Genomic DNA, 24,348 nt, shown 5'->3' on the forward strand with positions numbered 1-24,348 from the left:
CCTTTTCCTTAGGTGCATTCCTGAAACATGTCTGTGCAGACACCACACAGAGAGGAGAAATCACAACAGGCACGATCACAACCCTCTTGCACACATATAATTCTTTATTGCTTGCAAAGCATTGCACTTAAAAAAAATCATGTTTATTGAGGTATATTTTACATACAGCAAACTTTTCCCTTTGTAGCATACAGTTCTCTGAGGCTTGACAAACAAAAATAGTTGGTTAACTGCCACCAAAAATAGGACATAGAACAGTTCTCTCACTTCAAAGTACTTATTTTTTTTCTTCATCTGAGGATATGTTTATATAGAGGAAAAAGGAGGAGGAGGAGGAGGAGGAGGAGGAGGAGGAGGAGGAGGAGGAGGAGGAGGAGGAGGAGAGACTGTGTTGTAGACACCCCTGTGGGTTGAGAATGACTAGGGTGTGGTACGCCTTAGGTTACAAAGACTGGGGAATGGACACCCATTGTTGTTATACAGTTTGAAAAATTGACAAACCTGTGGTCAAACTGACTGGGGCATGTATACTTTTAGGGTGACACAGACTAGGTTATGGACAACCTGGGGCCACACACAATGGAAAGTAGTCATTCCTGTCACCACAGACTGGGGTGGAAACACTCCAGGAGCCACTCAGACGAAAGCACTCCACTGAGGACACATGGTCTGAGGTCATATGTACCTCTGTGGGCAAACTGACTCTGGTATGGGAAGTTCTGAAGTCCCACAGAAGGGTGTGGACACTCCTGAGTCACAGTCAGGGCTGGGCCGATGGAGAGGGGTGCTCCTGAGGTCAGAGACGGCCTGGGCCAGACTGGTCCCTCCTGGACCACACACATACAGGAGTGTAGACACCACTGGGTCACACAGAATGGAGATTAGACATTGCTCCTGTCACAGCTACTTGCATGTGTATACTTTGGATGTTACACAGATGGGGGCAGAACAACTAGGGACATACAGCCTGAGGTGAGTACACTCTCGAGGTCGAGAAGGCTGTGTTTATGTTCCTGGAAACTGAGATGTGAACACTCCTGAGGTGACAGAGACGGGAGTGTGCACACTCCTGGGACCTCATAGGCCAGTGCTGGCGAACCTTTTGAGCTCGGCGTGTCAGCATTTTGAAAAACCCTGACTTAACTCTGGTGCCGTGTCACATATAGAAATTTTTTGATATTTGTAACCATAGTAAAACAAAGACTTATATTTTTGATATTTATTTACATATTTAAATGCCATTTAACAAAGAAAAATCAACCAAAAAAATGAGTTCGTGTGTCACCTCTGACATGCGTGTCATAGGTTCGCCATCACTGTCATAGACTGTAGTGTTGACACTGCTGGATTCTTGTAGTCGTGGGCATGGATACTCCCATGGTTACAGAGCCTTTTTTTTTTTTTAAAATATATTTTATTGATTTTTTTTACAGAGAGGAAGGAAGAGGGATAGAGAGTTAGAAACATCGATCAGCTGCCTCCTGCACACCTCCTACTGGGGATGTGCCCACAACCAAGGTACATGCCCTTGACCGGAATCAAACCTGGGACCCTTCAGTCTGCAGGCCGACGCTCTATCCACTGAGCTAAACTGGCTAGGGCCACAGAGCCTTTTGTGTGGACTCTTCTGTCATGTCTTCCCCGTGGTCACAATGACTTGGGCGGGAAGAATCCTGGGTTAACACTCTGTGGTGTGTCCCCCAACCCAAGGGTTACAGAGACTTGGTACGGACACTCCTAGGGTCACACAGTCAGGTGCAGAAACAATTAGGGTCACAGACTGGGATGTAGGGAATCCTGAGGTCACTGGACTGTGGTGTGGACAAAGAAGGTGAGTTTCTTTAAAAAAATGTTTTTATTAATTTTTTTAGAGAGAAAGGAAGGGAGAGGGAGAGAGAGAAACATCAATGAGAGAGAATCATCGATCAGCTCCCTCCTACAACTCCGGCATGTGCCTTGACCAGGAATCGAACTGGTGGCCTCTTGGTACCTGGGTGGATGCTCAACTGCTGAGCTACACTGGCTGGGCAGAAGGTGAGTTTCAAAAGATATGGAACTGAGCCTGGGCTGGCGTGCCTCAGTGATTGAGTGTTGATCTATGAACCAGGAGGTTATGGTTCAATTCCTGGTCAGGGCACATGCCCGAGTTATGGGCTCAGTACCCAGTAGGGGGCAAGCAGGAGGCAGCTGATCAATGATTCTCTCTCATCAATTATCTTTCTTTTTTTCTTTCTTAAATATATTTTTATTGATTTCAGAGAGGAAGGGAAAGGGAGAGTGTGGGAGCAGCTATAGGGTTAAGCCTCGTACTGACCTGTTGGCAAAGTCACAAACAAGTCCCAGCTTAGCGGGCACAGTCCTCTTAGCATAATTAGGCTTGACCTTATAATGCTCCCTAGATCTCATCTGGGAAGCTAATGGGCTGAGGGAGGTGCAGGAAGTGGCCAAAACAAGTGAAATTCACAAGAACAGTGTAACTATGGTAAGCACTTGCTTGTTTACATCTGACTATAAAATAAAGGCTCAGCTTGCCTCTGGATCTCTCTGTGTGGCCTCAGCCAGGTATAGGGAAGATCCAAGGAGACACCTAGAATAAAGAGAGAACCTGGCTATGCTGATCATCTGAACGCTGTCTCCATGTCCTTTATTCTTTGCCGACTCTGTCCACACCTTTGGGAACCCCTGGACTGCTGGGGCTGGACCCCGGCAGGAGAGAGATAGAAACATCAATGATGAGAATCATTGATCGGCTGCCTCCTGCACGCCCCCTACTGGGGGTTGAGTCCGCAACCCAGGCATGTGCCCTTGACCAGAACCAGGGACCCTTCAGTCCACAATCAGAAACTCTATCCACTGAGCCAAACCAGCCAGGGCTCATCATTGATGTTTCTATTCTCTTTCCCTTTCCCTTCCTCTCTGAAATCAATGAACTATATTCAAAAAAAAGATACGGAAGTGAGTTGCAGAAACCAGTTCTGTCTGGGTAGCTGATGAGTTTGTCAGCTCCTGTTTGCTAAACTATAGAAATTGAAGACTGCAGTCAAGACAGGCTATCTGACATTTCCTTGAGAGAAGAGATATAACATAAAAATTCTTCTGTGGAACCCTTTGACATCTAATTAAATCTGTGGACCTCTTTTTTAAAAAAATTAAATCTCTATTGTTGAAAGTACTACATATGTTCCCTTTTCCCCCCATTGACCCCTTCTAGCCCCCCTTCTTGCCCCAGGCCCTCACCACCCTATTGTCTGTGTCCATGGCTTATGCATATATGCATACAAGGTCTTTGGTTGCTCTCTTCCTACCTACCCACCCTCCCCTGCCTTCCCTCTGAGATTCCACATTCTGTTCCGTGCTTCCATGTCTCTGGATCTATTTTGTTCATGTTTATTTTGTTCATTAGATTCCACATATGAGTGAGATCATGTGATACTTTCTCTCACTGGCTTATTTTGCTTAGCATAATACTCTACAAGTCTGATCTGTGGACCTATTAAAAGAATATTTTAAAAAGCATACACATGCAGCCCTAGCTAGTATGATCAGTGGTTAGAGTGTCCACCTGCTCACCAATGGGTTGCAGGTTTGATTCCTGGTCTTGGTTGGGGCATGTGCAGGAAGCAACGAATCAATGTGTCTCTCTCCCTCTCTCCCCCTCCCTCTCTTCCTTCCACTCTCTCTAAAAACCAATGGAAAAAATATTCTCGGGTGAGAATTCACACACACACACACACACACACACACACACACACACAGCATGCACATGCAAAAACACACTCAGATACAAAAGATTGCTATGAAACCAATTGAATAGTACAGGGGTTCCTCAAAAAGTTAAATAGAACTACCATATGATCCAGGAATCCCACTTCTTGTATTTATCTAAAGGAGATGAAAACACTATCTCAAAAAGATATCTGTACCCCTATGTTCACAGCAGCATTATTCAAAACAGACAAGCTATGGAAACAACCTATGTGTCTGTCGACGGATGGATTAATACAGAAAATGTAGTGTAGAGATATTAAAGCTACATGTATGCCAATTTCACTCCTAAGAACTGATTGCTAGAATGTACAGCCATAAAAAATGAAATCCTGCCATTGTGACAATATGGATGGACCTTGAGGGTTAGGATTAGGGAGCTAAGTCAGACAAAGACCAAAACCAGGTGATTTCATTTATATGTGGAATCTTTAAAAAATGAACTCAGCCCTAACTGGTTTGGCTCAGTGGATAGAGCGTCAGCCTGCAGACTCAAGGGTCCCAGGCTCGATTCCGGTCAAGGGCATGTACCTTGGTTGCGGGCACATCCCCAGTGGGGAGTGTGCAGGAGGCAGCTGATCGATGTTTCTCTCTCATCGATGTTTCTAACTCTCTATCCCTCTCTCTTCCTCTCTGTAAAAAACAATAAAATATATTTTAAAAAATGAACTCAGAGAAACAGAGACCAGATTGGTGGTTGCCAGAGGTGGGGGTGGGGTAAGAGACATGGGTGAATGGTTAAAAGGTACAAACTTCCAGTTATAAATAAGTCATGTGGATGTAATGTATAGCATGGTGACTATGGTTAATAATATGGTATTGTGGCCCGGCCAGTGTGGCTCAGAGGTTGAGCGTTGGCCCATGAACCAGGAGGTCACGGTTCAATTCCTGGTCAGGGCACTTGCTGGGTTGTCGGCTTGATCCCCAGTGTGGGGGTGTGCAGGAAGGAGGCAGCCAATCCATGATTCTCTCTCATCATTGATGTTTCTATCTCTCTATCCGTCTCCCTTCCTTTGAAATAAAAAAAATTAAAAAAATAATATGGTATTGTGCATTTGAAAGTTACCAAGAGAGGTCTTAAAAATACCCATCAGAGGAAAAAAAAATTAACTATGTGAGGTGACATTTCACAATAAACTATGTGGCGAACATTTCACAATATGCATACATATCAAATCATTATGTTGCACACTTTAAATTCATGTCAATTATATCTCAATGAAACTGGAAAAATTATGACCATCTATATTAATTTTTTTTTGTCCTCACCTGAGGATATTTTTTCCATTGCTTTTCAGAGTGGGAGAAACATCAATGTAAGAGAGAAACATCAACTGGCTGCCTCCCACATGCACCCCAACTGGGGGTGGGGAGTGAACCTACAACTCAGATATATGCCCCTGTGGTGCTTGGGTCAATGCTAATCACTGTACCACACCGGCCAGGGCTGCCGTCTATATTAAAATGAAACAACATTGGGATGTAATAATATATGGCATTTTTATTAGTAAATCAAATTATAAGATATCCCATGATTCCAATTAGTGACGAACGTGAACAATATTTCATGATGCCTGTAAACCCTACTATAAAAATGAACTGATTTGATTTGGTTTGTCAGGAAAGTTGCAGGCACTGCTTTTATAACCATGATTTACTGCTAGAAATTCATATTTGGGAATAAAACTAAATTTTAGTTATATTAGTGAAAATAAAGATGTACTATTTTCCTCCATGATATTCATTGATACCGCTGGGAAGATTCAGAGAACAGGCAAGATTTCAGTCAAGAACCCCTTCTGTGGTTCAAACGAACTTTCCATGATGTTTCTTTCCTGGCTGTGTTCATGGTGGTCATTGCAGGTTCCCACTCGAAGCTTGTGTCAGGACCCAGTCACGAGATATTTGAAAAACAAGTTCATGAACACAAGTTCTGGTTCTCCTGACAGCAAACAGCTTCCAAGTTGTCACAGACTGCAAGCTATTAAAAAGTTAAAGAAAAAGTTTTAAACAAAAAATGCATTTCCCCACTTTCTTCTACTTAATCATTGTTTACCTGGCTACTAACATTTTTTTGTCAAGTTTCCTCCCTACTTTTATTTTATTATTATTTTATTTTTTAAAATATGTTTTTATTGATTTCAGAGAGGAAGGGAGAGGAAGAGACAGAAACATCAATGAGAGAGAATCATTGATTGGCTGCCTCTTGCATGCCCCCTACTGGCCCACAACCCAGGCATGTGCCCTTGATGGGAATCAAACCTGGGACCCTTCAGTCTGCAGGCTGATGCTCTATCAACTGAGCCAAACCAGCTAGGGCTACTCCCTACTTTTATTATAAACAGTGACATACAGAAAAATGCATAAAACATATATATGTTCCGTTTAATGAGTAATAGTAGGGTCTTACTTCATATAATTGTAGGATGTTCATTCTCATTACCGATATTGCTCTGCCATGAATAAACCATGATTTAATAAACCATTCTTTTTATTTTAATTGATTTCAGAGAGAGAGAGAGAGAGAGAGAGAGAGAGAGAGAGAGAAAGAGAGAGCGAGAAATATCAGTGATGAGAGAGAATCATTGATTGGCTGCCTTCTGCATGGCCCCTACTGGGGATGGAGCCTGCAACTCAGGCATATGCCTTGACTGGGAATCAAACCAGTGACCTTTTGGTTCCTGCGTCGATGCTCAATTGCTGAGCCACACCCAGCCGGGCTAACGACCCATTCTTCAGTTGATGGATGTTTGCACTGTTTCTAGTCCGGGGGTACTACAAATAGTGCCAGCTAGGAAATTTTAGTACTTATTTATAAGCCATTGTCAGAAAGGGATGTCCCTGAACTTGAGGGCCTCAGGATGAGAAACTCTGGCACTGACAGGTTTGGCCCACTTTGTTACAGGTAAACTGGCCCCTCACTGCTCCCTTGCACACCAGGCACAGTTCCGCCTCAGGGCCATTGCATTTGCTATTTCCTCTCCCTGGAATGCTCTCCCTAGATAGATACATGGATTCCATCCCTCATCTCCTTCAGGTCTCCACTCAAACGTTACCGCAGTGAGGCCTTCCATGCCAACAATTTTAGAAAGTGCACACTGCCACCCCCAGAATTCCTGATTCTATTTACCTTGATTTATTTTAACTTTTTTCATATCCATATATATAATTGATTTCAGAGAGGAAGGGAGAGGGAGAGAGAGAGATAGAAACATCAATGATGGGAGAGACTCATTGATCGGCTTCCTCCTGCATGCCCCCTACTGGGAATGTAGCCCAAAATTTGGGCATGTGCCCTGACTGGGAATCTAATTGTGACCTCCTGGTTCAGGGACCAATGTTCAACCACTGAGCATCATCGACCGGGCCAATATTACTTTTACACATTATATATAAAATACTAGAGGCCCGAAGCACGAAATTCGTGCAAGAGTAAGCCTTCTTGCCCTAATCAGTTTGGTTCAGTGGATAGAGCATCAGCCTGTGGACTGAAGGTTCGATTCTGGTCAAGGGCATGCACCTTGGTTGTGGGCACATTCCCAGGAGGGGGTGTGCAGGAGGCAGCTGATCGATGTTTCTCTCTCATCGATGTTTCAAACTCTCTATCCCTCTCCTTTCTCTCTGTAAAAAAAATCAATAATATATATATATATATATATATATTTTTTTTTTTTTAAAGAGTAAGCCTTCTTTTTCCCTGCTGCTGGCACCAGCTTCCCTTTGGCACCTGGGTCCCAGGCTTCCCTCCGGCACCGGGACCCAGGCTTCCCTCTGGCTGCCAGCAGGCACCCAGGACTCGGGCTTCCCTCGCAGCCCGGCTTCGTCTGGAAGATCGTCTGGAAGGACGTCTGGTTTAATTAGCATATTACGCTTTTATTATTATAGATATGTCTATATAAAACACATTATATTACAATGCAGGCTATATAAATACATAGTGAAATGCAAGCTATAAGTGTGTATTTATGTGTGTGTGTGTGTGTGTGTGTGTGTGTGTGTGTGTGTGTGTGGAGGGCAACTCCTGTATTCAGACCATTTTATTTATTACCTCTTCCCCACTCTAGAATCTCTACCAGGGCGATGGTATTTCCCTGTTTTCCCCACTCTACCTCCAAACCTAGAACAATGCCCAGCACACAGTACAGGTTTAATGTTTACCGAATGCCTCAATATGTAATATGTAAAATGCTTAAAGCAGTTCCCGACATACAATTTCAGATGCTTAATAAAGGTTTGCTGAATGAAATCTTATCAGTTGATGTAAAAATTATCAAAGGTGAAATTTTACTGATCTTTTTCTTAAAGGTGTCCTTTACTCAAACTCTTAGATAAAAAGGCAGATTTACCTTGATGTGTTAAGCTGAACAATTCATTCCACTGTCTTCCACCTACTCAAGAAAAAGAAAAGAGTCTCAGATGTTTGGCTAAGCTTTTCCATTCATTGTAGTTGGTTTTACCCATTGAATTTTACAGCTATTGGGAGGCAGGGAAGAGAATTTTGACCCCAGAAGCCACATGATTTGGGGGCAGAAAGAGGAGTACTGGGAAGGGTCACTATGGACACAGAGAAAGGGCACAGCAGTGCCCTGGGCCATGTTTCCAGACCTCAGAGGCCATCAGGGTGTGGCGCTGTGGGGCAGCCAGGAGCTGGGGCAATGTGTTCACTGTGTTGATGGGGCAGTCCTGGGAGCGGATCTCCTTGGCCAGCCGCCCCTTCTTCTTCAACATGCAGGCTTCCTGGTATGGCGGCGAGATGGGGGGCTGCGTGGGCGGCATGTACTTGTACTCCGAGCCATCCTCCAGCTGCAGGGACACATAGCGGGAAGATGGTGAGGATCTGGGAACCTAGCAGAGCACCCCCCTCCATCTGCCTACTGTCAGTTGGGCACTCACGTCCAGTGGGTAACTGCGGTCCGAATCATAGGAGCTCAGGTCCCCACAGGCCACAAATGGAACAATGATGCGGGTGGGTCCATCTAATTGGTTGAGATCTGGATCTGACAAGCAGGGAGAAATAAGACAGGACAAGGACAAGGACAAGGCTGGGATGCCTGGGATCAGTTATGAATTGGGCTGCAGCATGGGTACCGAGACCTCCCCATTTATCCACCAGCTACTCTCACCCTCCTCCACCGGAAATCCTTTATTTGGTTCAGATCACTTTCTCAGGGAGGCCCTCCATGATCACCTCTCTAAGATATCAGCCCCACTGCTTTTTTTCACACTGCACTTTTATGTCTATCTGCCTTTCTATCATATACAGCCTGAACCTTGTCTCACTCAATCATGCTTGCTACATGAGTAGGCTCTGTGCCCTTTCCCACAAAGAGCCAGGTGAGCCCAGCTGGTGTTGCTCAGTGGTTGAGCATCAACCATGAACCAGGAGGTCATGGTTCGATTCCTGGCCAGGGCACATGCCTGGGTTGCAGGCACAATCCCCAGTAGGCGGCAAGCAGGAGGCAGCCAATCGATATTTCTCTCTCATCGATGTTTCTATATCTGTATCCCTCTCCCTGCCTCTCTCTAAAAAAATAGCCAGGCGTAAGAACCTCATGGGGCAAAATTCCATGTGGAACCTCATAGGGTTTCCACATGGGGATGTGACTGAATCTTCCTAGGCTATAATCTCCTTAGGTGGGTGTCTCAACTGGGGCAGAGCTCAGACCTTCCTGGGACAGAATTTCACCAGGTCCAAGAGTAGTTATTCCCAGTTATCGCTAGAGGACTGGGCTGAAGATCCTCCTGGGATATAATATCCATATGGTGGTGGTGGGGGGATTTCCACCAGAGGGTGGGGCTGAGTCTCTAGGCCAGTGATGACGAACCTTTTGAGCTCGGCGTATCAGCATTTTGAAAAACCCTAACTTAACTCTGGTGCCGTGTCACATATAGAAATTTTTTGATCTTTGCCACCATAGTAAAACAAAGACTTATATTTTTGATATTTATTTTATATATTTAAACGCCATTTAACAAAGAAAAATCAACCAAAAAAATGAGTTCGCGTGTCACCTCTGACACGCGTGCCATAGGTTCGCCATCACTGCTCTAGGGACAGAATTCCCATTAGAAACAGAGTCTCTACCAGGGGGTGAGGCTGAGAGTCCTCCTGAGACATAAATTCCAAAGGGGGCAGTCTCTCCAGGGACTAGCACAAGGCTCTGGCTCTCACCGTAAGAGTGGTCCAGCAGGGGTTTGGTCAGGTCTGGCAGGAAGCCCTCAGGGGGGTCATAACCCTGACAGACAGCGAAGGCCTCTGTGGGTGAAAAGTAGAGTGAGGGGCGACTGTCATCTCCACCTCGGGGCAGGACATGTCCCTGAGGTGGCATTGACTGCTCAGCCCTTCCGCCCCACTGACCGATGCTGGAGTTCCGGCTGCTCCTAGGCTTGGCACAGAGTACATTGGAAAAGAAGACACGCAGCTGACTGTAGAGCAGTGTCACATCCCGGCCTCGGAAGATCTGCAGGGTGGAGAGGCAGAGATGGAAGCATGAGGGCGACCCTCGGGGACCCATCTCTGTCCCCCACTAGGTTTCCCAAGGCTTACCTTGGCTACAAAGCAGCCCCCTGGCTTCAAGACATGTGTAGCAATGTTCAGAGCCTGTGGACAGGACAGATAGCTAAGGCTGAGGCAGAGATAGCCAGGAGGGGGCCAAACTGAGGCAAGGGCAGCCAGGGTTACTCACGGCTAGGAGAAGCTGGGCCTGCATATACTCATCAACATCATGGAGGCCAGTTACTGCGGCAAGAGGAATGGCATTAGGGGCAGGGGGCATCCAGTTCTAGCTATCTTCTTGTCCCAGAGAGGTTAGAAGGCTAAAAACATTTCCCAGGCTCTCTTATTGCTAAGGTTCTGCATGCAAATTAATATTTTTCAACTAGATGCACATTCTGAGCTCCTAACCCCTAGGAGCTCATTTTAGTTCTCAAAACAGCCTTATCGGCATTTTTATCATCATTTTTTAACCTCCAGTTCAGATTCTTTTTTTTTTTTTCAGTTCATATTCTTAAATGCCAGACTCAGATCAGAGTTGACATCTCAGACTTGAGCTGTCCAAAACCAAACTCTTGCCCTTCCTACCCAAACCTCTTCCACTCACCATCTTCCCTTGTCTCATCTGATCCTGCCAGTTGTTCAGACCAAAAACCTTAGTTACCTTTGACAAGCTCCATTCTCTCCTCACACCCATATTCAAGCCATTTGTAAATCCTGTCAGCGCTACTTTCAAAAGATCTTCTGAACTGACCCTCTTCTCATCACTGCTGTCATCACTCACCTGGACTATTGCAATGGCCTCCTCCTCCCCAGGCCCCTCGGCTTACATCCTCGCCCCTCACACTGCTCACAGCAGCCAGAGGGATCCTGTCACAACCCAGAGTCAGGCATGGCCCTCCACTGCTCATAACCCTCTCATGGTTTTCTCTGAGTTCTCATCTCAGTGAAAAAGTCAAAGTTCTTACTGTGGCCCCTAAGGATCCACACAAGGATCTGTCCTCTTGTCACCTCATGACCTCACCTCCTACCACTCTCCTCACTCTGTTCCAACCACACTGGTGTTCACACGCACCAAGCACCCTCCCACCCTAGGGCCTTTGTACAGCTTGGTCCTTTTGCCTGGATTGTTCTTTCTCCAGGCATGCCTCTGGCCCACTCTCTCACCTTTAGGTCTTTGCCATAACTTCAGTGAAACCTTCCCTATCCACTTTATTTAATATTCCAATAGGTACTCCCCCTCCCCCTTTTCATTGATTTCCCCATGGTGCCTATCACCTTTTGATATGCCACAGAGCTCAATCATGTTTCTTTTCTATCTGTTCCCACTAGAACAGCAGTTCTATGAGGTCAGAGATTAGTGCACTTTTATTCACAAATGTTTTCCCAACATGTAGAACAGTGCCCGACACACAATAGATGCTCAGTAAGTGTGTGTTGAATGGATGATTGACTGAATGACAAAAATGAATGGGCAGGAAGGTAGATTGGAGAGCTGCAGAGAGAAGAGAGACAAGATATGAAAGGAGGGAACTGTGGACAACAGACAAAACTAAAGTGGTAGAGTGTGAGGAGGGAGAAGATGGAGGCAGAGAGCACCTTTAGGTCTTTGCCATAACTTCAGTGAAACCTTCCCTATCCAGATGTTGGGAGAAGTTGCCAGATGTAGGAAACAGCTGACAGAGGAGGAGAGAGGCAGTGAGTTGACTTGGTGAAAGAAGCCAACAAAATGGGAAATACAGAAAGACACACATGGGACCACCCCCCCCACCTGGTCTCCCAACCCTTGTTTACCATCGGGAGCCCCGTCACACACCACTAGGTCCGCGGGGCAGCCCTCAAAGTGCCGGATGATCTCCTTGGCAGTGGACAGCTATGAAAGAGAGGGCGGATGAGTAGCCCCAAGGTCCCCGCACGCTGTGGCCATCTGACCCCACCTGTCCATGGCCCTGGCCCACAGGCCCAGAGTCAGACAAATGCTCATGCTTTGCCTGTCTAAGACCACACTCTGTCTCTGAGGACCCAGTCCCATAATTTTTTGCCAGCTCTCTGGGATGACAGTCTGCTGGCTCTGTTTCTCTACTTCCCTGTCACACTCTCTCTGGTTCTCTTGGTTACTTTATTTCTGTCTCTCTCAGTCTGTTTCTCTGTCTCTCCCACTTTCTGTAGCCCCCAGGTGAGAGGATCTTCACCCAGGAAACACCTCCCACACCCTCAGCCATGCTCTTACCTGGGTGATGTCCCCCTGGATCTGTAACACACCTGGTAGTGGAGCCATAGCTTGAAGGTCCACAGCCACCACATGGCCGGACCCCTGTGGACTCCTGTGGACAACACGACCCATGTCAGCCCAGTTTTCACTCCTGGCCCGCCCCCCACCTAGCCTGCCCTCCAGGAACCCCCCATCTGGGACTCCACACTCACCCAATCTTCTGGCTCAGCACCTGGCTCCAGCTGCCCGGGGCTGCACACAGGTCAACTGCCCGTGTCACACCTGAGCACACAGGAAGGTGTAGTGTCAGATGCACCTACTGCTCCAACCCAGGACCCTGCAAAATTCATCCCTCTCCCCTTGGGAGCTCCCACATCTCTCTTCTGCCCAGGGCCCCAAGATTTCTTGAGTATCTGCACACCTTCCTGTTTGGCCCCTGCCTCACAGACCCTTCAAGTTAGCCCACCCACCACAGATTGCTCGGCAGACCTAGTTCATTTGTCTGTTCCCTGTGCCTGCCCCATCCCCCAGTGATTCTCCTGTCAGGTGGGGACCTTGGAAGAGTTGGAATTCCTCATTGAGTTGTAGCAGCTTGAAGGCACTGCGGGCACGCCAGCCATTTTCCTTGGCCAGGCGGTAGTAGACATCCCGCTTGTCCTTCGACGTCCGTCCCATCTTGCACACTGTTTGCCCAGGGACCTGCCAACAGTAAGTTGATGACATCCTGTATCAGTAACTGGGTGAGTGGACCACCACCTGTGTCTGTAGGTCAGTGAAACCACACTGGGCTCATCTGACCCATGTGATAGCTCACTCAGCAGATCAGAAGACTGGAACCCAGTCACTGATCCCACTGACCTCACAGAGCCTGAACAACTCCAGACTGAACCTAGGCTCCACCACTCACCACACAGATAACCCAAACTTATCTCATAGATGAATCATTACTGATCCTGTCAACCTCCACTCTTGTTACCCACACTCCACATATTACACCCGAGACTATCAACCCTTCTCTGCCCACCTTATCCCCATTAACATCTCACTGTCTCCCCAGATGTCCTCATTGCCCCTAGATTAATATAGCCCTGTTAGCCCCACATTAATCCCTTGCTTTCATCCCCCTTATATTAAAACTACATCATTGTACTCCCCACCTCCTTAATAGCTCTCTCCCTACCCAACTCTTTATTAATCCCTGAAATGATTAGGTCCCCAGTAATTCCTTTATTACTGCATCGTTATCAACACCCATTGATGCCTGGGGGATCATGGCCTATTAGTTCCCATTAAGCTCTCAATTGTTATGATTTATCAGCCCCCATTAATTCAGCCCTCCAATTGATCTCTCATAGATCACACCATTGGTAGCTTGTAATTCCTTCATTACCACACACTCATGTTAATCCTGGATGATCAGTTTCCCATTCTCCCCTCACTGCACATTTTGCCCCCCCAATAATGACTTGATGATCACCTCCCAACACCTTACTATTACTCTTTCTTTGCTCAATTACCATTAATTCCTCAATGATCATGCCATGATCACTCATTAAAAGCCTTTAACTACAACACCTGTTCGTCTCTCATTTCCTCTTCTAGACCACTGCTTCCTTTAGTTCCTTGATCATGACCCCCACTGGGCTCTATTATTCCCTGCATAGCCTCACCATTATCTTTTCAATTACTATGCCCCACCACTCTTCATTAATCATCAATCCCTTAGGGCAGTGGTTCTTAACCTTCCTAAATGCCACCACCCTTTAATACAGTTCCTCATGTTGTGGTGACCCCCACCCATAAAATTACTTTTGTTGCTACTTTATAACTGTAATGTTGCTACTGTTATGAAGCGTCATGTAAATATCTGATATGCAGGATGTATTTTCATTGTTACAAATTGAACATAATTAAAGCATAGTGATTAATCACAAAAACAATATATAATTATAGATGTGTTTTCCGATGGTCTTAGGCGACCCCTGTGAAAGGGTCGTTGGATCCCCAAAGGGGTCGCGACCCACAGGTTGAGAACCGCTGCCTTAGGGATCACATCCCCATTTGCCTTCCATTATCTTCTAGTTGCTCACTCTAGCACCTCCTCATTAATCAATGAACACACCCCTATTGGCCCCCATGAACGTGTCGACCATTAGCCCCTATTGATTCCCCCCATCATATCCCCACCAGAGCTCCGTACACTCATACCTGCCCCAATGAACAGCCCTCTGGTCACACCACTGTTCCCTCCTCTATATTAACTCAAAGACCATGTGCCTACTGGGGCCTTCAGATCCCCCTCAAGGCGGATCCGCTGATCTCTGGACCCCTGACTACCCCAGCCCACCCCGCGATCGTAGTCCCCTTCTACTCACCAACCCTGGGTCTGCAGCCTCCCGGGTGTCAGCCGGCCACACTACTAGCTGCAGCGACGAGGGCGAACTTCTCTCCTTCCCTCGCTGGCGGGACGATGCAGTCGTGCCTCAACTGTCCTCCGTGCCCCAGGGCCTACTACTGTAGCTTTTGAAGTGGGGAGGAGCGGGACACGAGAGTCCGGTCCGCCAGCAGCCCGAGTCAAACCGGTGAGAAATCGTTGCGCTTCAGTTTCTGTTCTTAGTTGCTCTGAAAGCCAATCGCGCACGCATGCGGGCTACTGCAGCGGGGCAATCCTGTCATCGTGGAATGCGGAGGCTCCCGGGAGGTCCGGACCAACCCGAACTTACAGCGCGTGTCCCGTCACCTTGTGTCTACGTAGCTGGACGGGAGAACTGCGGTTCCCAGCATGCAAAGGGCATGACCAAAGCTGCTGAACTCGCGCATGCGAGCTGACGTGTAAACTGCCTTTGTTCTTTTGTCCCAAGGCTAAGATCGATTTCTCCTCGCTCCTTCCTTCTCAGTGGGCGGTGCGTGGACTACATTTCCCAAAATGCTGCGAAGTGAAATTAGGCTGGGAGGTAGACGGGGGAGGAGGGAATGTGGGTTAAAGTGCATTAGCTCCGCAGCAATTTTGCATTTCACTTCCTCAACGTGATGCTGCCCATTTTAGAACTTCAGTTTCTCCACCTGTGAAATGGGGAAATAAGTACTACCGATTTCACAGAGTTATTGGGAAGAATAAATACCTATTCACAGAAGAAACGTCTCCACCTGTGGAGGATTTTATAAGAGTTTATTTGAGCCAAACTGACAACATATGCTGGGGGAGCAAGATCTCAAATGTTCCTGAGGATACCAGTTTTGCAGCTTCCTTTATGCACTTGAAGTTAAGGAGAAAGCATGCATGGAAAATTGGAGACAGCAAGGCAGGGATTGGATTACAGGATAGTTAAGATTATGTCTTCTCTTGATGGTTAATGCCCCCTTTGGAGGGTATTACTTCTGATATTTCAAAGGTGTGTTAATCTAGATGCACAAGAATAATGGACAGGACTGGCTTAAAACCTTTCCATAAAGAGGTTACAGGCCTAGGGCATAACTACACACTAGCCTTGTGTAATTCTGTGTTCTTCAAACATTCTTAACTCTGACCCACAAAAAACCAAAAAAAAAACCAAAAAAACCCCTACACATCCCCACCAGTGCAAAGGCAAATATAATGGAAGCATTTATTATACAGTTTACCATGTGCCAGGCACTATTCTAAGTGCTCAATGCTGTGCTGGTAAATGGTTAACAACCAACTATTTGAGGGGAGAGAGGGAGGAAGCCCTGATTTCAAACATTTGCCAATTTCCATAACTGTCATCTTGCTAGATTTCAAGTTACCAATATGTTGTCACGGAACACTGAAGTGCACCATTATGTAATATTTTTATCTTACAGTTAAAATAGGGGGTAAATAACCCCAAGAGCATAGCGAATCGTGAACTGTAATAAAATAAGTGATGAGTTTTGAGTACTTATCATCTTTAAAAATACATAATTTATTTAATTGTAAGTTTATATCATTTTGTTTTTAATAGCAGCTGTGTTTAACAACCAGTTCACAAAATTCCTGAAAATTGATCAAGTAATCTGTACAAGTAGGTTCCAGAGCAGTGCTAAATCCTTTCCTTGAGCTCATTTTAATCCTTATAACAACCATATGAGCAAGGTACTGTAATTATCCCCAATTTATAGATGAGGAAACAGAGACAAGGGAGGATGTACAGTAAGTCCTCCCTTAACATTGTAAATATGTTTCTGGAAACTGGGACTTTAAGTGAAATGACATCTAATGAACAAAACCAATTTTACCATAAAGTAATTGATATAACAAGAATTAAGTTTCTACAGCAAAAGTATCAATCCTGAAAATAAAGATCAAACTTCTAAAACAAAGATCCCAAACACTTGTAATATTAAACATTGAAATAAGTGTAAGCTATGCATACATTTGAGAAAGATTAATAATAATAATAAAAGAAAGATTAATAAAAACAAGTAAGATACTTATCTTCTAACCCACTTATTCCAGTTCAGGGTCATAGTGGTTAGAGCCTATCTCAGTAGCTCAGGGTGGAAGGTAAGACCGAACCCGGGACAGGATGCCCTTCCATTACAGGATGCACTCACATACACACCCACACTAATTCACTTTGGGACAATTGCATATCTTTGGGATGCGTGAGGACACTGGAGTCCTGGAGAAAACCCATGTAGACATGGGGAGAACATGTGAACGCCACATAATGGCCCCGATCAGAATTGACTTCTTTTCCCTCATCAATGGCATAACAAAACAACATTGAACAAAAAGATGTTATCTGAGGACTGCTTGTACTGAAATATATATATTAGGTATATAAACATATATGCTACTTAATATGTATGTGATTATATAGAAATATAGTGACATAATATTTGCTAGTATAGAAGTTACATATTATTAATCGAACATAAGTATAAATATGCTACTATATGTAAATATAAGAAAATACACAATACCATATATTTATGCATTTTGTATAGTGTATATGTAAAATACATGTACAGCATAAATATGCTAGTATCTAATACATTTACTTACTAAAATAACTGTACTAAATATAAATATACCATTAAAAAAATCCTCACCTGAGGATAGAAACATCCACATGAGAGACACATCAATTGGTTGTCCCCCACATGTGCCCTGACTAGGGGCTGGATTGGGTCTGCAACCTGAGCTAGGTGCCCTTGACCAGGAATCCAACCCATGCTCTAACCACTGAGCAGCAGGCCAGGGCTAAACATACTATCAAATATGTAAATATCTAATGTTCTATCAGGTGGTATAAAAGTTATGAAGAATAATAAGGTAGGGTGAAAGACATGGAGAGGAATTGAGTTGTTTTTTTCCGTTATGTTTCAGAGAAGTCTTCTCTGAGGAGGTGACTTTGGGCTGAGACCTAACAATATTTGAAGAAAGAGTACTCCAGGCAGAGGGAACACCAAGTGCAAAGATCCTGAAGTGGAAACATCATTCCTTAGAACTGTGAGCTTCACTGGACAGGGGTTTCTGTTCTTTCTTGTTCACTGCTACCTCCCAAACACCTAGAACAGGGCCTGGCACACAGTGGGTGTTAGGGAGCATGTTTGCGGAATCCACCCTTTTGTTACTTTTCTCTTCATTCTTTCCTCAGTGGTGTGTTCTGCAATTATCTGGGGCCCTGGGAGGTGTAGACAGGTGGCAGACGTATACAGAGACATGGAGACACACCTCCTGGAGCCTCTGAGAGCCAGGGAGGAAGTAAGAGCTTGCAAGGGGAGCTCAAAGGTCTTCTGGGGGTGCTGGGAACACGTTGCCTGCAGAAGTAAGCAGTTGTGAGAAAGCAAGGATTCCAGCCACCAGCCATTGCTCCACTGAGAGGAAAGGCTGCCAGGCATTGGGGACCCATGCAGACATGTTCACCCTGTGGGATGGTTTCTATGTCCTGTTTTCTTGCCTCTCACAAAGAGGATGTTTAATTTTCTTTTGCAAAGAAACTTGCTTCTTCCAGCAGGGCCAGGGGCTAGGAGGACAGGAACCAGGCTCTGAACTCCCCAGGCTCTTCCCGAAGCAGGGTGTCGGCCTGCAGCTCCCCCCAGACACCCCACTGAGAATAAAGGTGTCCTCTCCATGGCCTCATGAAGAGGTCAAGGAGGGGAAGCTGCCAGGCCAGCTCTGTACTGGAGAGCATCTCACACCTTAAGGGAAAGATGCGGGTGGTCCAGGTGTAGGGGCTATTCACGGACTCAAACGCCTTGCTGCCCTGGGGCTGAATTGAGGGACCAAAGAGTTACTCAGTGGGGGGCCTGCCTGAAAGGGGAGATAAGAATCCTAAATGCAACCCATGAGAGGCTGCTTTCCCAGCAGGAGTAGCCTTCATTAACTCCTTTCACAAATATGTTATTGAGCAATTACTATGTTGTCAAGCATTGTTCTGAGTGATTTACCAGTATTCATTCAACCTTACCAACGGCCCCAGGCATGATCACGCCCTAGGGGAAACTGAAACTGTCGGCTTGCAGTTGCTCCTGGCCACACTGCTACAAAGTGGCAGAGCTGGGAAAGCTCACTCTGTTAATTGTTGGGCTCTGCTGCTCCCTCCCCTGAAGGCTGCTTAGTGACCTGTTTGAATGAAAAGCAGGGGTCTGCTTGGAGGGACTGACAAACTGACTTTGAAAAGATTCAATAGGAATTCCAAATGTCACCCGAGGGTCTGCTTTCCTGAAACAACAAAACTCTTAAATGACTCTGAGAAAGGGCCCTACTGTGATGAACAAATAAAGCACTCTTATCCCTGACACAGCTTCAATACCTAGGTCAAGTTTAGAGACATCTGTTCCTTCCAAAGCAGGCTTCCCTGCACAGTCAGATTTCCCTTTTCCTTCGTTTACCCACTACCAGCACATGTTGAGCACCTGCTATTTGCAGTGCCTTGAGGCTTAGCTGAGATACGGGGTAGAGAGCTGGATGAAGGTTAGTCCCTCTCTTAGAAGAGTTCACTTGGCAGAAATAAAATAATAATGATAATATGACACTTAATAAGTGGCATTTATTGAGCACTTGTTACGTGTCTGGTGGCCCTGTGCTGGGCAATGTTGGAGAGTCTGGGAGGGGAGGGGAGGGAAGTGATTAGAGTAGGAAGTTACTGGGGGGAGGTGGTAGATGTGGGTATGTGTTTCTTTGTCCAAAGTACCCTAGTTCTTTGGGAAGGACCCTACAGACTTTTCTTGAAATCTAGACAGCTGCCTAGCTCCCACCCCCTGCCCCCTTAGCCATCTGGGCCAAGGCCTCTGATGTCAGGTGTCTCTTTCCCAGGCCTGCCTGTAGCACAGATGTGTAATGGCTCTGAGGGGGTGGGGTATCAGAGGAGAGAGACATCAGAGTAGGCCAGGATAGACAGAGGGGTGTGTGTGTGTGTGTGTGTGTGTGTGTGTGTGTGTGTGTGTGTGAATACCCCCAAAGCATCTCATCTATTTGTACATGTTCTCAGCCACAAACATACATCTGTGAGCTCCACATGTGTCTTCCTATGTAACTTGCCCGGTTGTATCACTTGGTTGTATATTATGTCTACCCGGTTGCATCTTATGTCTATGGCTGCCTGTCCAATTTGTGTGTTTCCTTTTTAGCACCTGTGTGTATTGGTACTGTCTAGTTGGGCAATTCATCTATATGGGACTGTGTGTGTGTGTGTGTGTGTGTGTGCTCCTTGAATGTTTATGTGTCTCCTTTATAATGCTCGTGGGTGATTAGTCTGTTTCTTCTGTGTGTGTTTCCTATGTATGTGTGTCTTCCTTCTCAGCCACTGTGCTTCTGTCTCTCCTTGGTGAGTGGCTGGCTATAGGTATGCATTCATTGGTTGATTCTTGTATGTGCCCTGACTGGACATCGAAACCACCACCTTTGGAGTATCAGGACAATGCTTTCATCAACTGAGCTACCCGGCCAGGGTACTACAGATGTTTCCTTTGGTGCCACTGTATATGTACCATCTGGTTCCCTTGTTTCTTCTTTATGCAGTTTTAGGTGTATTTCCTTTTTGCAACAATAGGAAGAGTACACTCTATATTCTGATTTTCCTGATTGTGTGTCTGTCTATGTTCCCCACGTGTTTCTTCTCTGACTTGATATGTCAATAGTTATTGTTAGGTCGGAGAGAGCCCAGGATCGGATACATGCAGACATGTGATGAGACAATGGACTTCCCCTGGAATTTCTCACAGATCAATGTGCCAGACACAGATACCAGCTTCTTCTCCCTTAATCCACATACCTCCACACAGATACTGACTTCTTTCTGAATACCCCCGCCCATTCCCTGCAGCAGAGAATTCCTCAGCTCATGTCCCCGCCCCTCACCCAACCGCAGTATAAAAAAAGCGCCCCCCTCCCTGTTGGCGTGAATCCACGTGCCCTGTCCTTGGGGTACGTGGGTCTCCCGGGGACGCAGAAATAAACCTTTTCCTTTCCTTTCTTTTCTGATTCACTGGACTCTCTATTTCTTGCGCTGCCTCCTGAGCCACCTAACCTAACAGTTATGTGTGTACACTGTGTGTGCAGCTACCTGCTTGAATACAGTTGTGTGCGAGTCTGTGGCTGTGGCTTCTCTGTCTGTACAATCATGTCTGCTGTGAGTACCTCTCTCTGCCACCAGAGCTGGATATGGTCACAAGTTCACACATGAGTTCATATGCACACAGGTATCATTATACAGCCTGAATCTGGACTTTGGCCTTGAGGGCTCTCTGAACGTGGAAGTGTGTGTGTGAGACACTGGGCCTGTGTATGATGTTGGTTTTGTGAAATCAGATTTGTCTGTGCATTTTGTGTGTGGCTGTGAGTCTGTGGGCCATGATGTCCATGAATCTATAGTGGTTCGGTGTGAGCCTATCCCTGTGCCACTCTCTGCTTTCTGGGTGTTGTCTGAGGCTGTGGGTGATGATGTCTGTAAGACTAAGTCATTCTGTGTGGCTGTGAGTCTGTGACTACCATGGCCTGGCTCTCCATGTGCACTCTGTGTGTATTCATATTTGTCAGCATATATTCTGTGTGTGTGACTGTGGGTCTGCTTGCAAGTTTGTATCTCTGTGGGTGATGGCAAGTCTGCCTGTATCTCCCAGCCCCTGGATGGAGCTGAGTGCGGGGAAGTCTCTCTCCTGCTGTGGGGAAGTAAACACCCCATCCCTTGCCCTCTTCCAATTGCACTTGGGGTGGGGGCATCTAGGTTAGCTTTGAACACCAGCCAGCTCCTGGCCTTTCTGGGAATTCTGTGCTCCCAGTGGGGGGTGGACAGGTGGGTGGAGGGGCCCAGGCAGAGGCCTTTTTTCCACCAGGGCCTTAAGCAGCTCAGTAGAGTTGGGCCAGGACCCCAAGTCCACCCGGTCCAACTTCCTGTTGGCGACACATGCCTGGATGGGAGTGCACAGACCCCCATATAAGACGGGCAGACAGACAGTAGAGCTCCTAGGTTAGGGTGTGGATAGGCCTCACCCAATGCATGGGCTGGGTCCCGGACTTCAGGGTGTGCCTAGTTTGCAGACAGTGTGTGTCCACCCTCCCTATCCAACCACAAATGTCTTCCCCACCTCCCTCTGGGGACCTCCAAGATCTAGGTCCTCTCTCAGCTAGGTTGCCTGTTTGAGGTCAATTTATAGTGGCCTGGCTGTGTCTGTCCATCCCTGCACTTTTTCCACTGCTGTCCCCAGGTCTGTCCATCTACCTTGCATGCCCCTCTGCCTGAATCTGACTTTCTCTGCCTCTTGTCATCTGTCCCTGCAGGTGTCCCTCTGCCTCCTTCACTTCCTGTGTCTCCTGTGTCTCCTTGTCTCTCTGGGCTGGTGTGCCTGTTTCCAACCTCTGTTTGGGGATATATCTGGCTGTGACCACCTATCTGCCAGTTGTGTCTCCTGTTTATGACTGGGCCTGCCTTTTGCCTCTAGGTGCTTGCACGGGCCTACCCCCTGTTTGTTTCTGAGTCTGTCTACAGTCTCTTTCTCCCAGTGAATGCCCCTTTGTCTATCTATCACTCCCCCATACCCTGTCTCTCTTTCTGTCTTCTCTGTTGTCTGTCCTTGTGCCTGCCTGTCTTTATTTGTGACTGTTTCTGTTACTATCTCTGTCTCTCCACTCTGCATCTCTTCCCTCCATCCATCCCATCCCACAGTCTGGCTGACCCTTAAGTCAATTCTCACTGCCTGCCTGGCCCTTTCTCTGGGTGTGCATCTATTCCCTCAATCTTTCTGTCCACAGCCCCTCCCCACAACCAAGACCCAAACACACCTCAGTCTCCCTCCATGTGGGTCCAGATGGGAAGGGTTCCCGCCTCTCCTCACTATCCCCCCCCCACCCCCCCCACCCCCGCCCAGAAGGAGGGAAAGGAAAACACGAAAACGCGGGCCAGAAGGGGCGCGAGCTGCGTTGATTGGCCACTGGGCGGAGAGGGGGGCGGGGCGGAGAGCAGTTCTAGAGAGCGGCGCGGCACTGGGGACCCCGAGCTCTAGTCTGAGTCCTGCCACTGGTGGAGCTGAAAAGAGCGGAGAGGTGAGGAGGGGGCGCTGGCCGGGGTGGGGGGCTTTGGAGACCCCAAGGCACAAATGGGGGTCCCGGGAGGGGGCTCAGGGGATCCCTGGAGACCTTTTTTAGTATTAGTGGGGAATTGAATGGGAGAGGGGTCCTTTGGTAACTTGCTCCCAAGAGGGAATTCAGGAGTGGGTAGGAGTCCTCAGAGGGTGCTCACGGCTGAGGATGGTGCTCCATAAGAGCCCTCCCCTTCCCAGGAAAGGGACTCAGGACTCCGGCGGGGGTCTCCTGGAGGCAGTTTTAGCAATGATGGGGGCGTAGAATGAGGGTTTCTGGGCTACCGCATTTGCAGGAAGTGAGTTCAGGGGTGAGAAATTCCATTCAGAAGACAGGGACTGTAGATTGGCTTGGGGATCACAGAGACACCCCCCACCCCGGGAACACCAGGTCCTGGAAGGGGTTTCTGATGAGGTCTCAGAGACAGCTCCTCCTCAGGAGGGGAAATTAGGGCTCAGGCAAGATTCCTGAGGCACCCTGAGCCCAGGAAGGGTCTGGAGTCTGGAAGTGTCTACAGTTCCTTCTGCCAGAAGAAGAGTGTTTAAGACTTGACAGGGGATCTAGAAAATACCTCTGGCTCCTAAAAGGGGGATTAATGGAGGCTTCCTGGGTCACTTCTGTCCCTGGAAAGGGGCTCAGTTGGGAAATTGTCTCTGGCCTCTAGTGAGGATATTCAGAGTTATGGCAGAGAGTTTGCCAAGTCAGGGGCTGGGGTCTCCGTACCAGTCCCTACCCCCAGCCCAGTGGACAGGTTGCATCAGCTCTGGGCTAGGCTTGGGGCCCAGGCTTGGGGCCCAGGCTTGGGGCCCAGGCAGGAAGGAGGGGGGTAGGAGGCATTATGAGAAGTGGGGCAGTCAGCGGACACGTGGCCGGAGTGGAGACCTCGCCATGTGGTGAGGGTAAAGCAATTTTTTTTGGGGGGGGGGGTTGGTTTGAGGGAGACCTGGCAAGGAAAGAGATAGACAGCAAGAAGAGTGAGTGTGAAGTTTGGGAGGACAGGCTATCACAGCTCCAGATGGCCATCTCGCCTGCTGTGAGGTTGCTTTCTCTCTTTATTTCTTTCTCTTTCCTCCATATTTATTGCTCCACGTATGAGTAGCTGTGAGTATCTCTCCTCTGATGCTCTTTTCTCTCTCTCATCTCTTCCGCTCTCAGCCTCTCACTCCTTTTAAAAAATTTACTTTTAAAAATAAATTTTATAGTTTACATTCAGTATGATTTGTGCTAGTTCCAGGTGTACATCATAGGAGTATAGCTTTGTATACTTTACAAAGTGATCCTACTGAGATTTCAAGTACCCACCTCAGCCTTTTACTCTTCAGTTCTCTCCATTTACTTCCCTTTCTCTGCCAT

The 24,348-nt window shown here is 46.9% G+C and overlaps 1 protein-coding gene across 2 annotated transcripts; it reads right to left on the reverse strand.

Moving 5' to 3' along the window:
• Nucleotides 1-5,242: 5,242 nt before the first annotated feature.
• FTSJ1 (FtsJ RNA 2'-O-methyltransferase 1) lies at nt 5,243-15,221 on the reverse strand. Of its 2 annotated transcripts, none has more exons than XM_081081812.1 (13): nt 14,846-15,221; nt 13,025-13,169; nt 12,683-12,752; nt 12,489-12,582; nt 12,053-12,131; nt 10,452-10,504; nt 10,313-10,366; nt 10,124-10,226; nt 9,938-10,021; nt 8,659-8,756; nt 8,371-8,568; nt 8,112-8,153; nt 5,243-5,746 (listed from the first exon to the last, which is right to left on the reverse strand). In XM_081081812.1, the coding sequence occupies exons 2-12, from the start codon at nt 13,143-13,145 to the stop codon at nt 8,121-8,123; spliced, it is 987 nt and encodes a 328-aa protein (XP_080937938.1). In that variant the 5' UTR covers nt 13,146-13,169; nt 14,846-15,221; the 3' UTR covers nt 5,243-5,746; nt 8,112-8,120. The 2 variants fall into 2 exon arrangements, with proteins under 2 accessions (XP_080937938.1, XP_080937937.1); XM_081081811.1 differs by having other exon boundaries at nt 5,244-5,746; nt 8,659-8,762.
• Nucleotides 15,222-24,348: the final 9,127 nt, after the last annotated feature.

The sequence above is a fragment of the Myotis nattereri genome (genome assembly GCF_964212035.1).
Source record: "Myotis nattereri genome assembly, chromosome: X".
NCBI classification, from domain to species: Eukaryota; Metazoa; Chordata; class Mammalia; order Chiroptera; family Vespertilionidae; genus Myotis; species Myotis nattereri.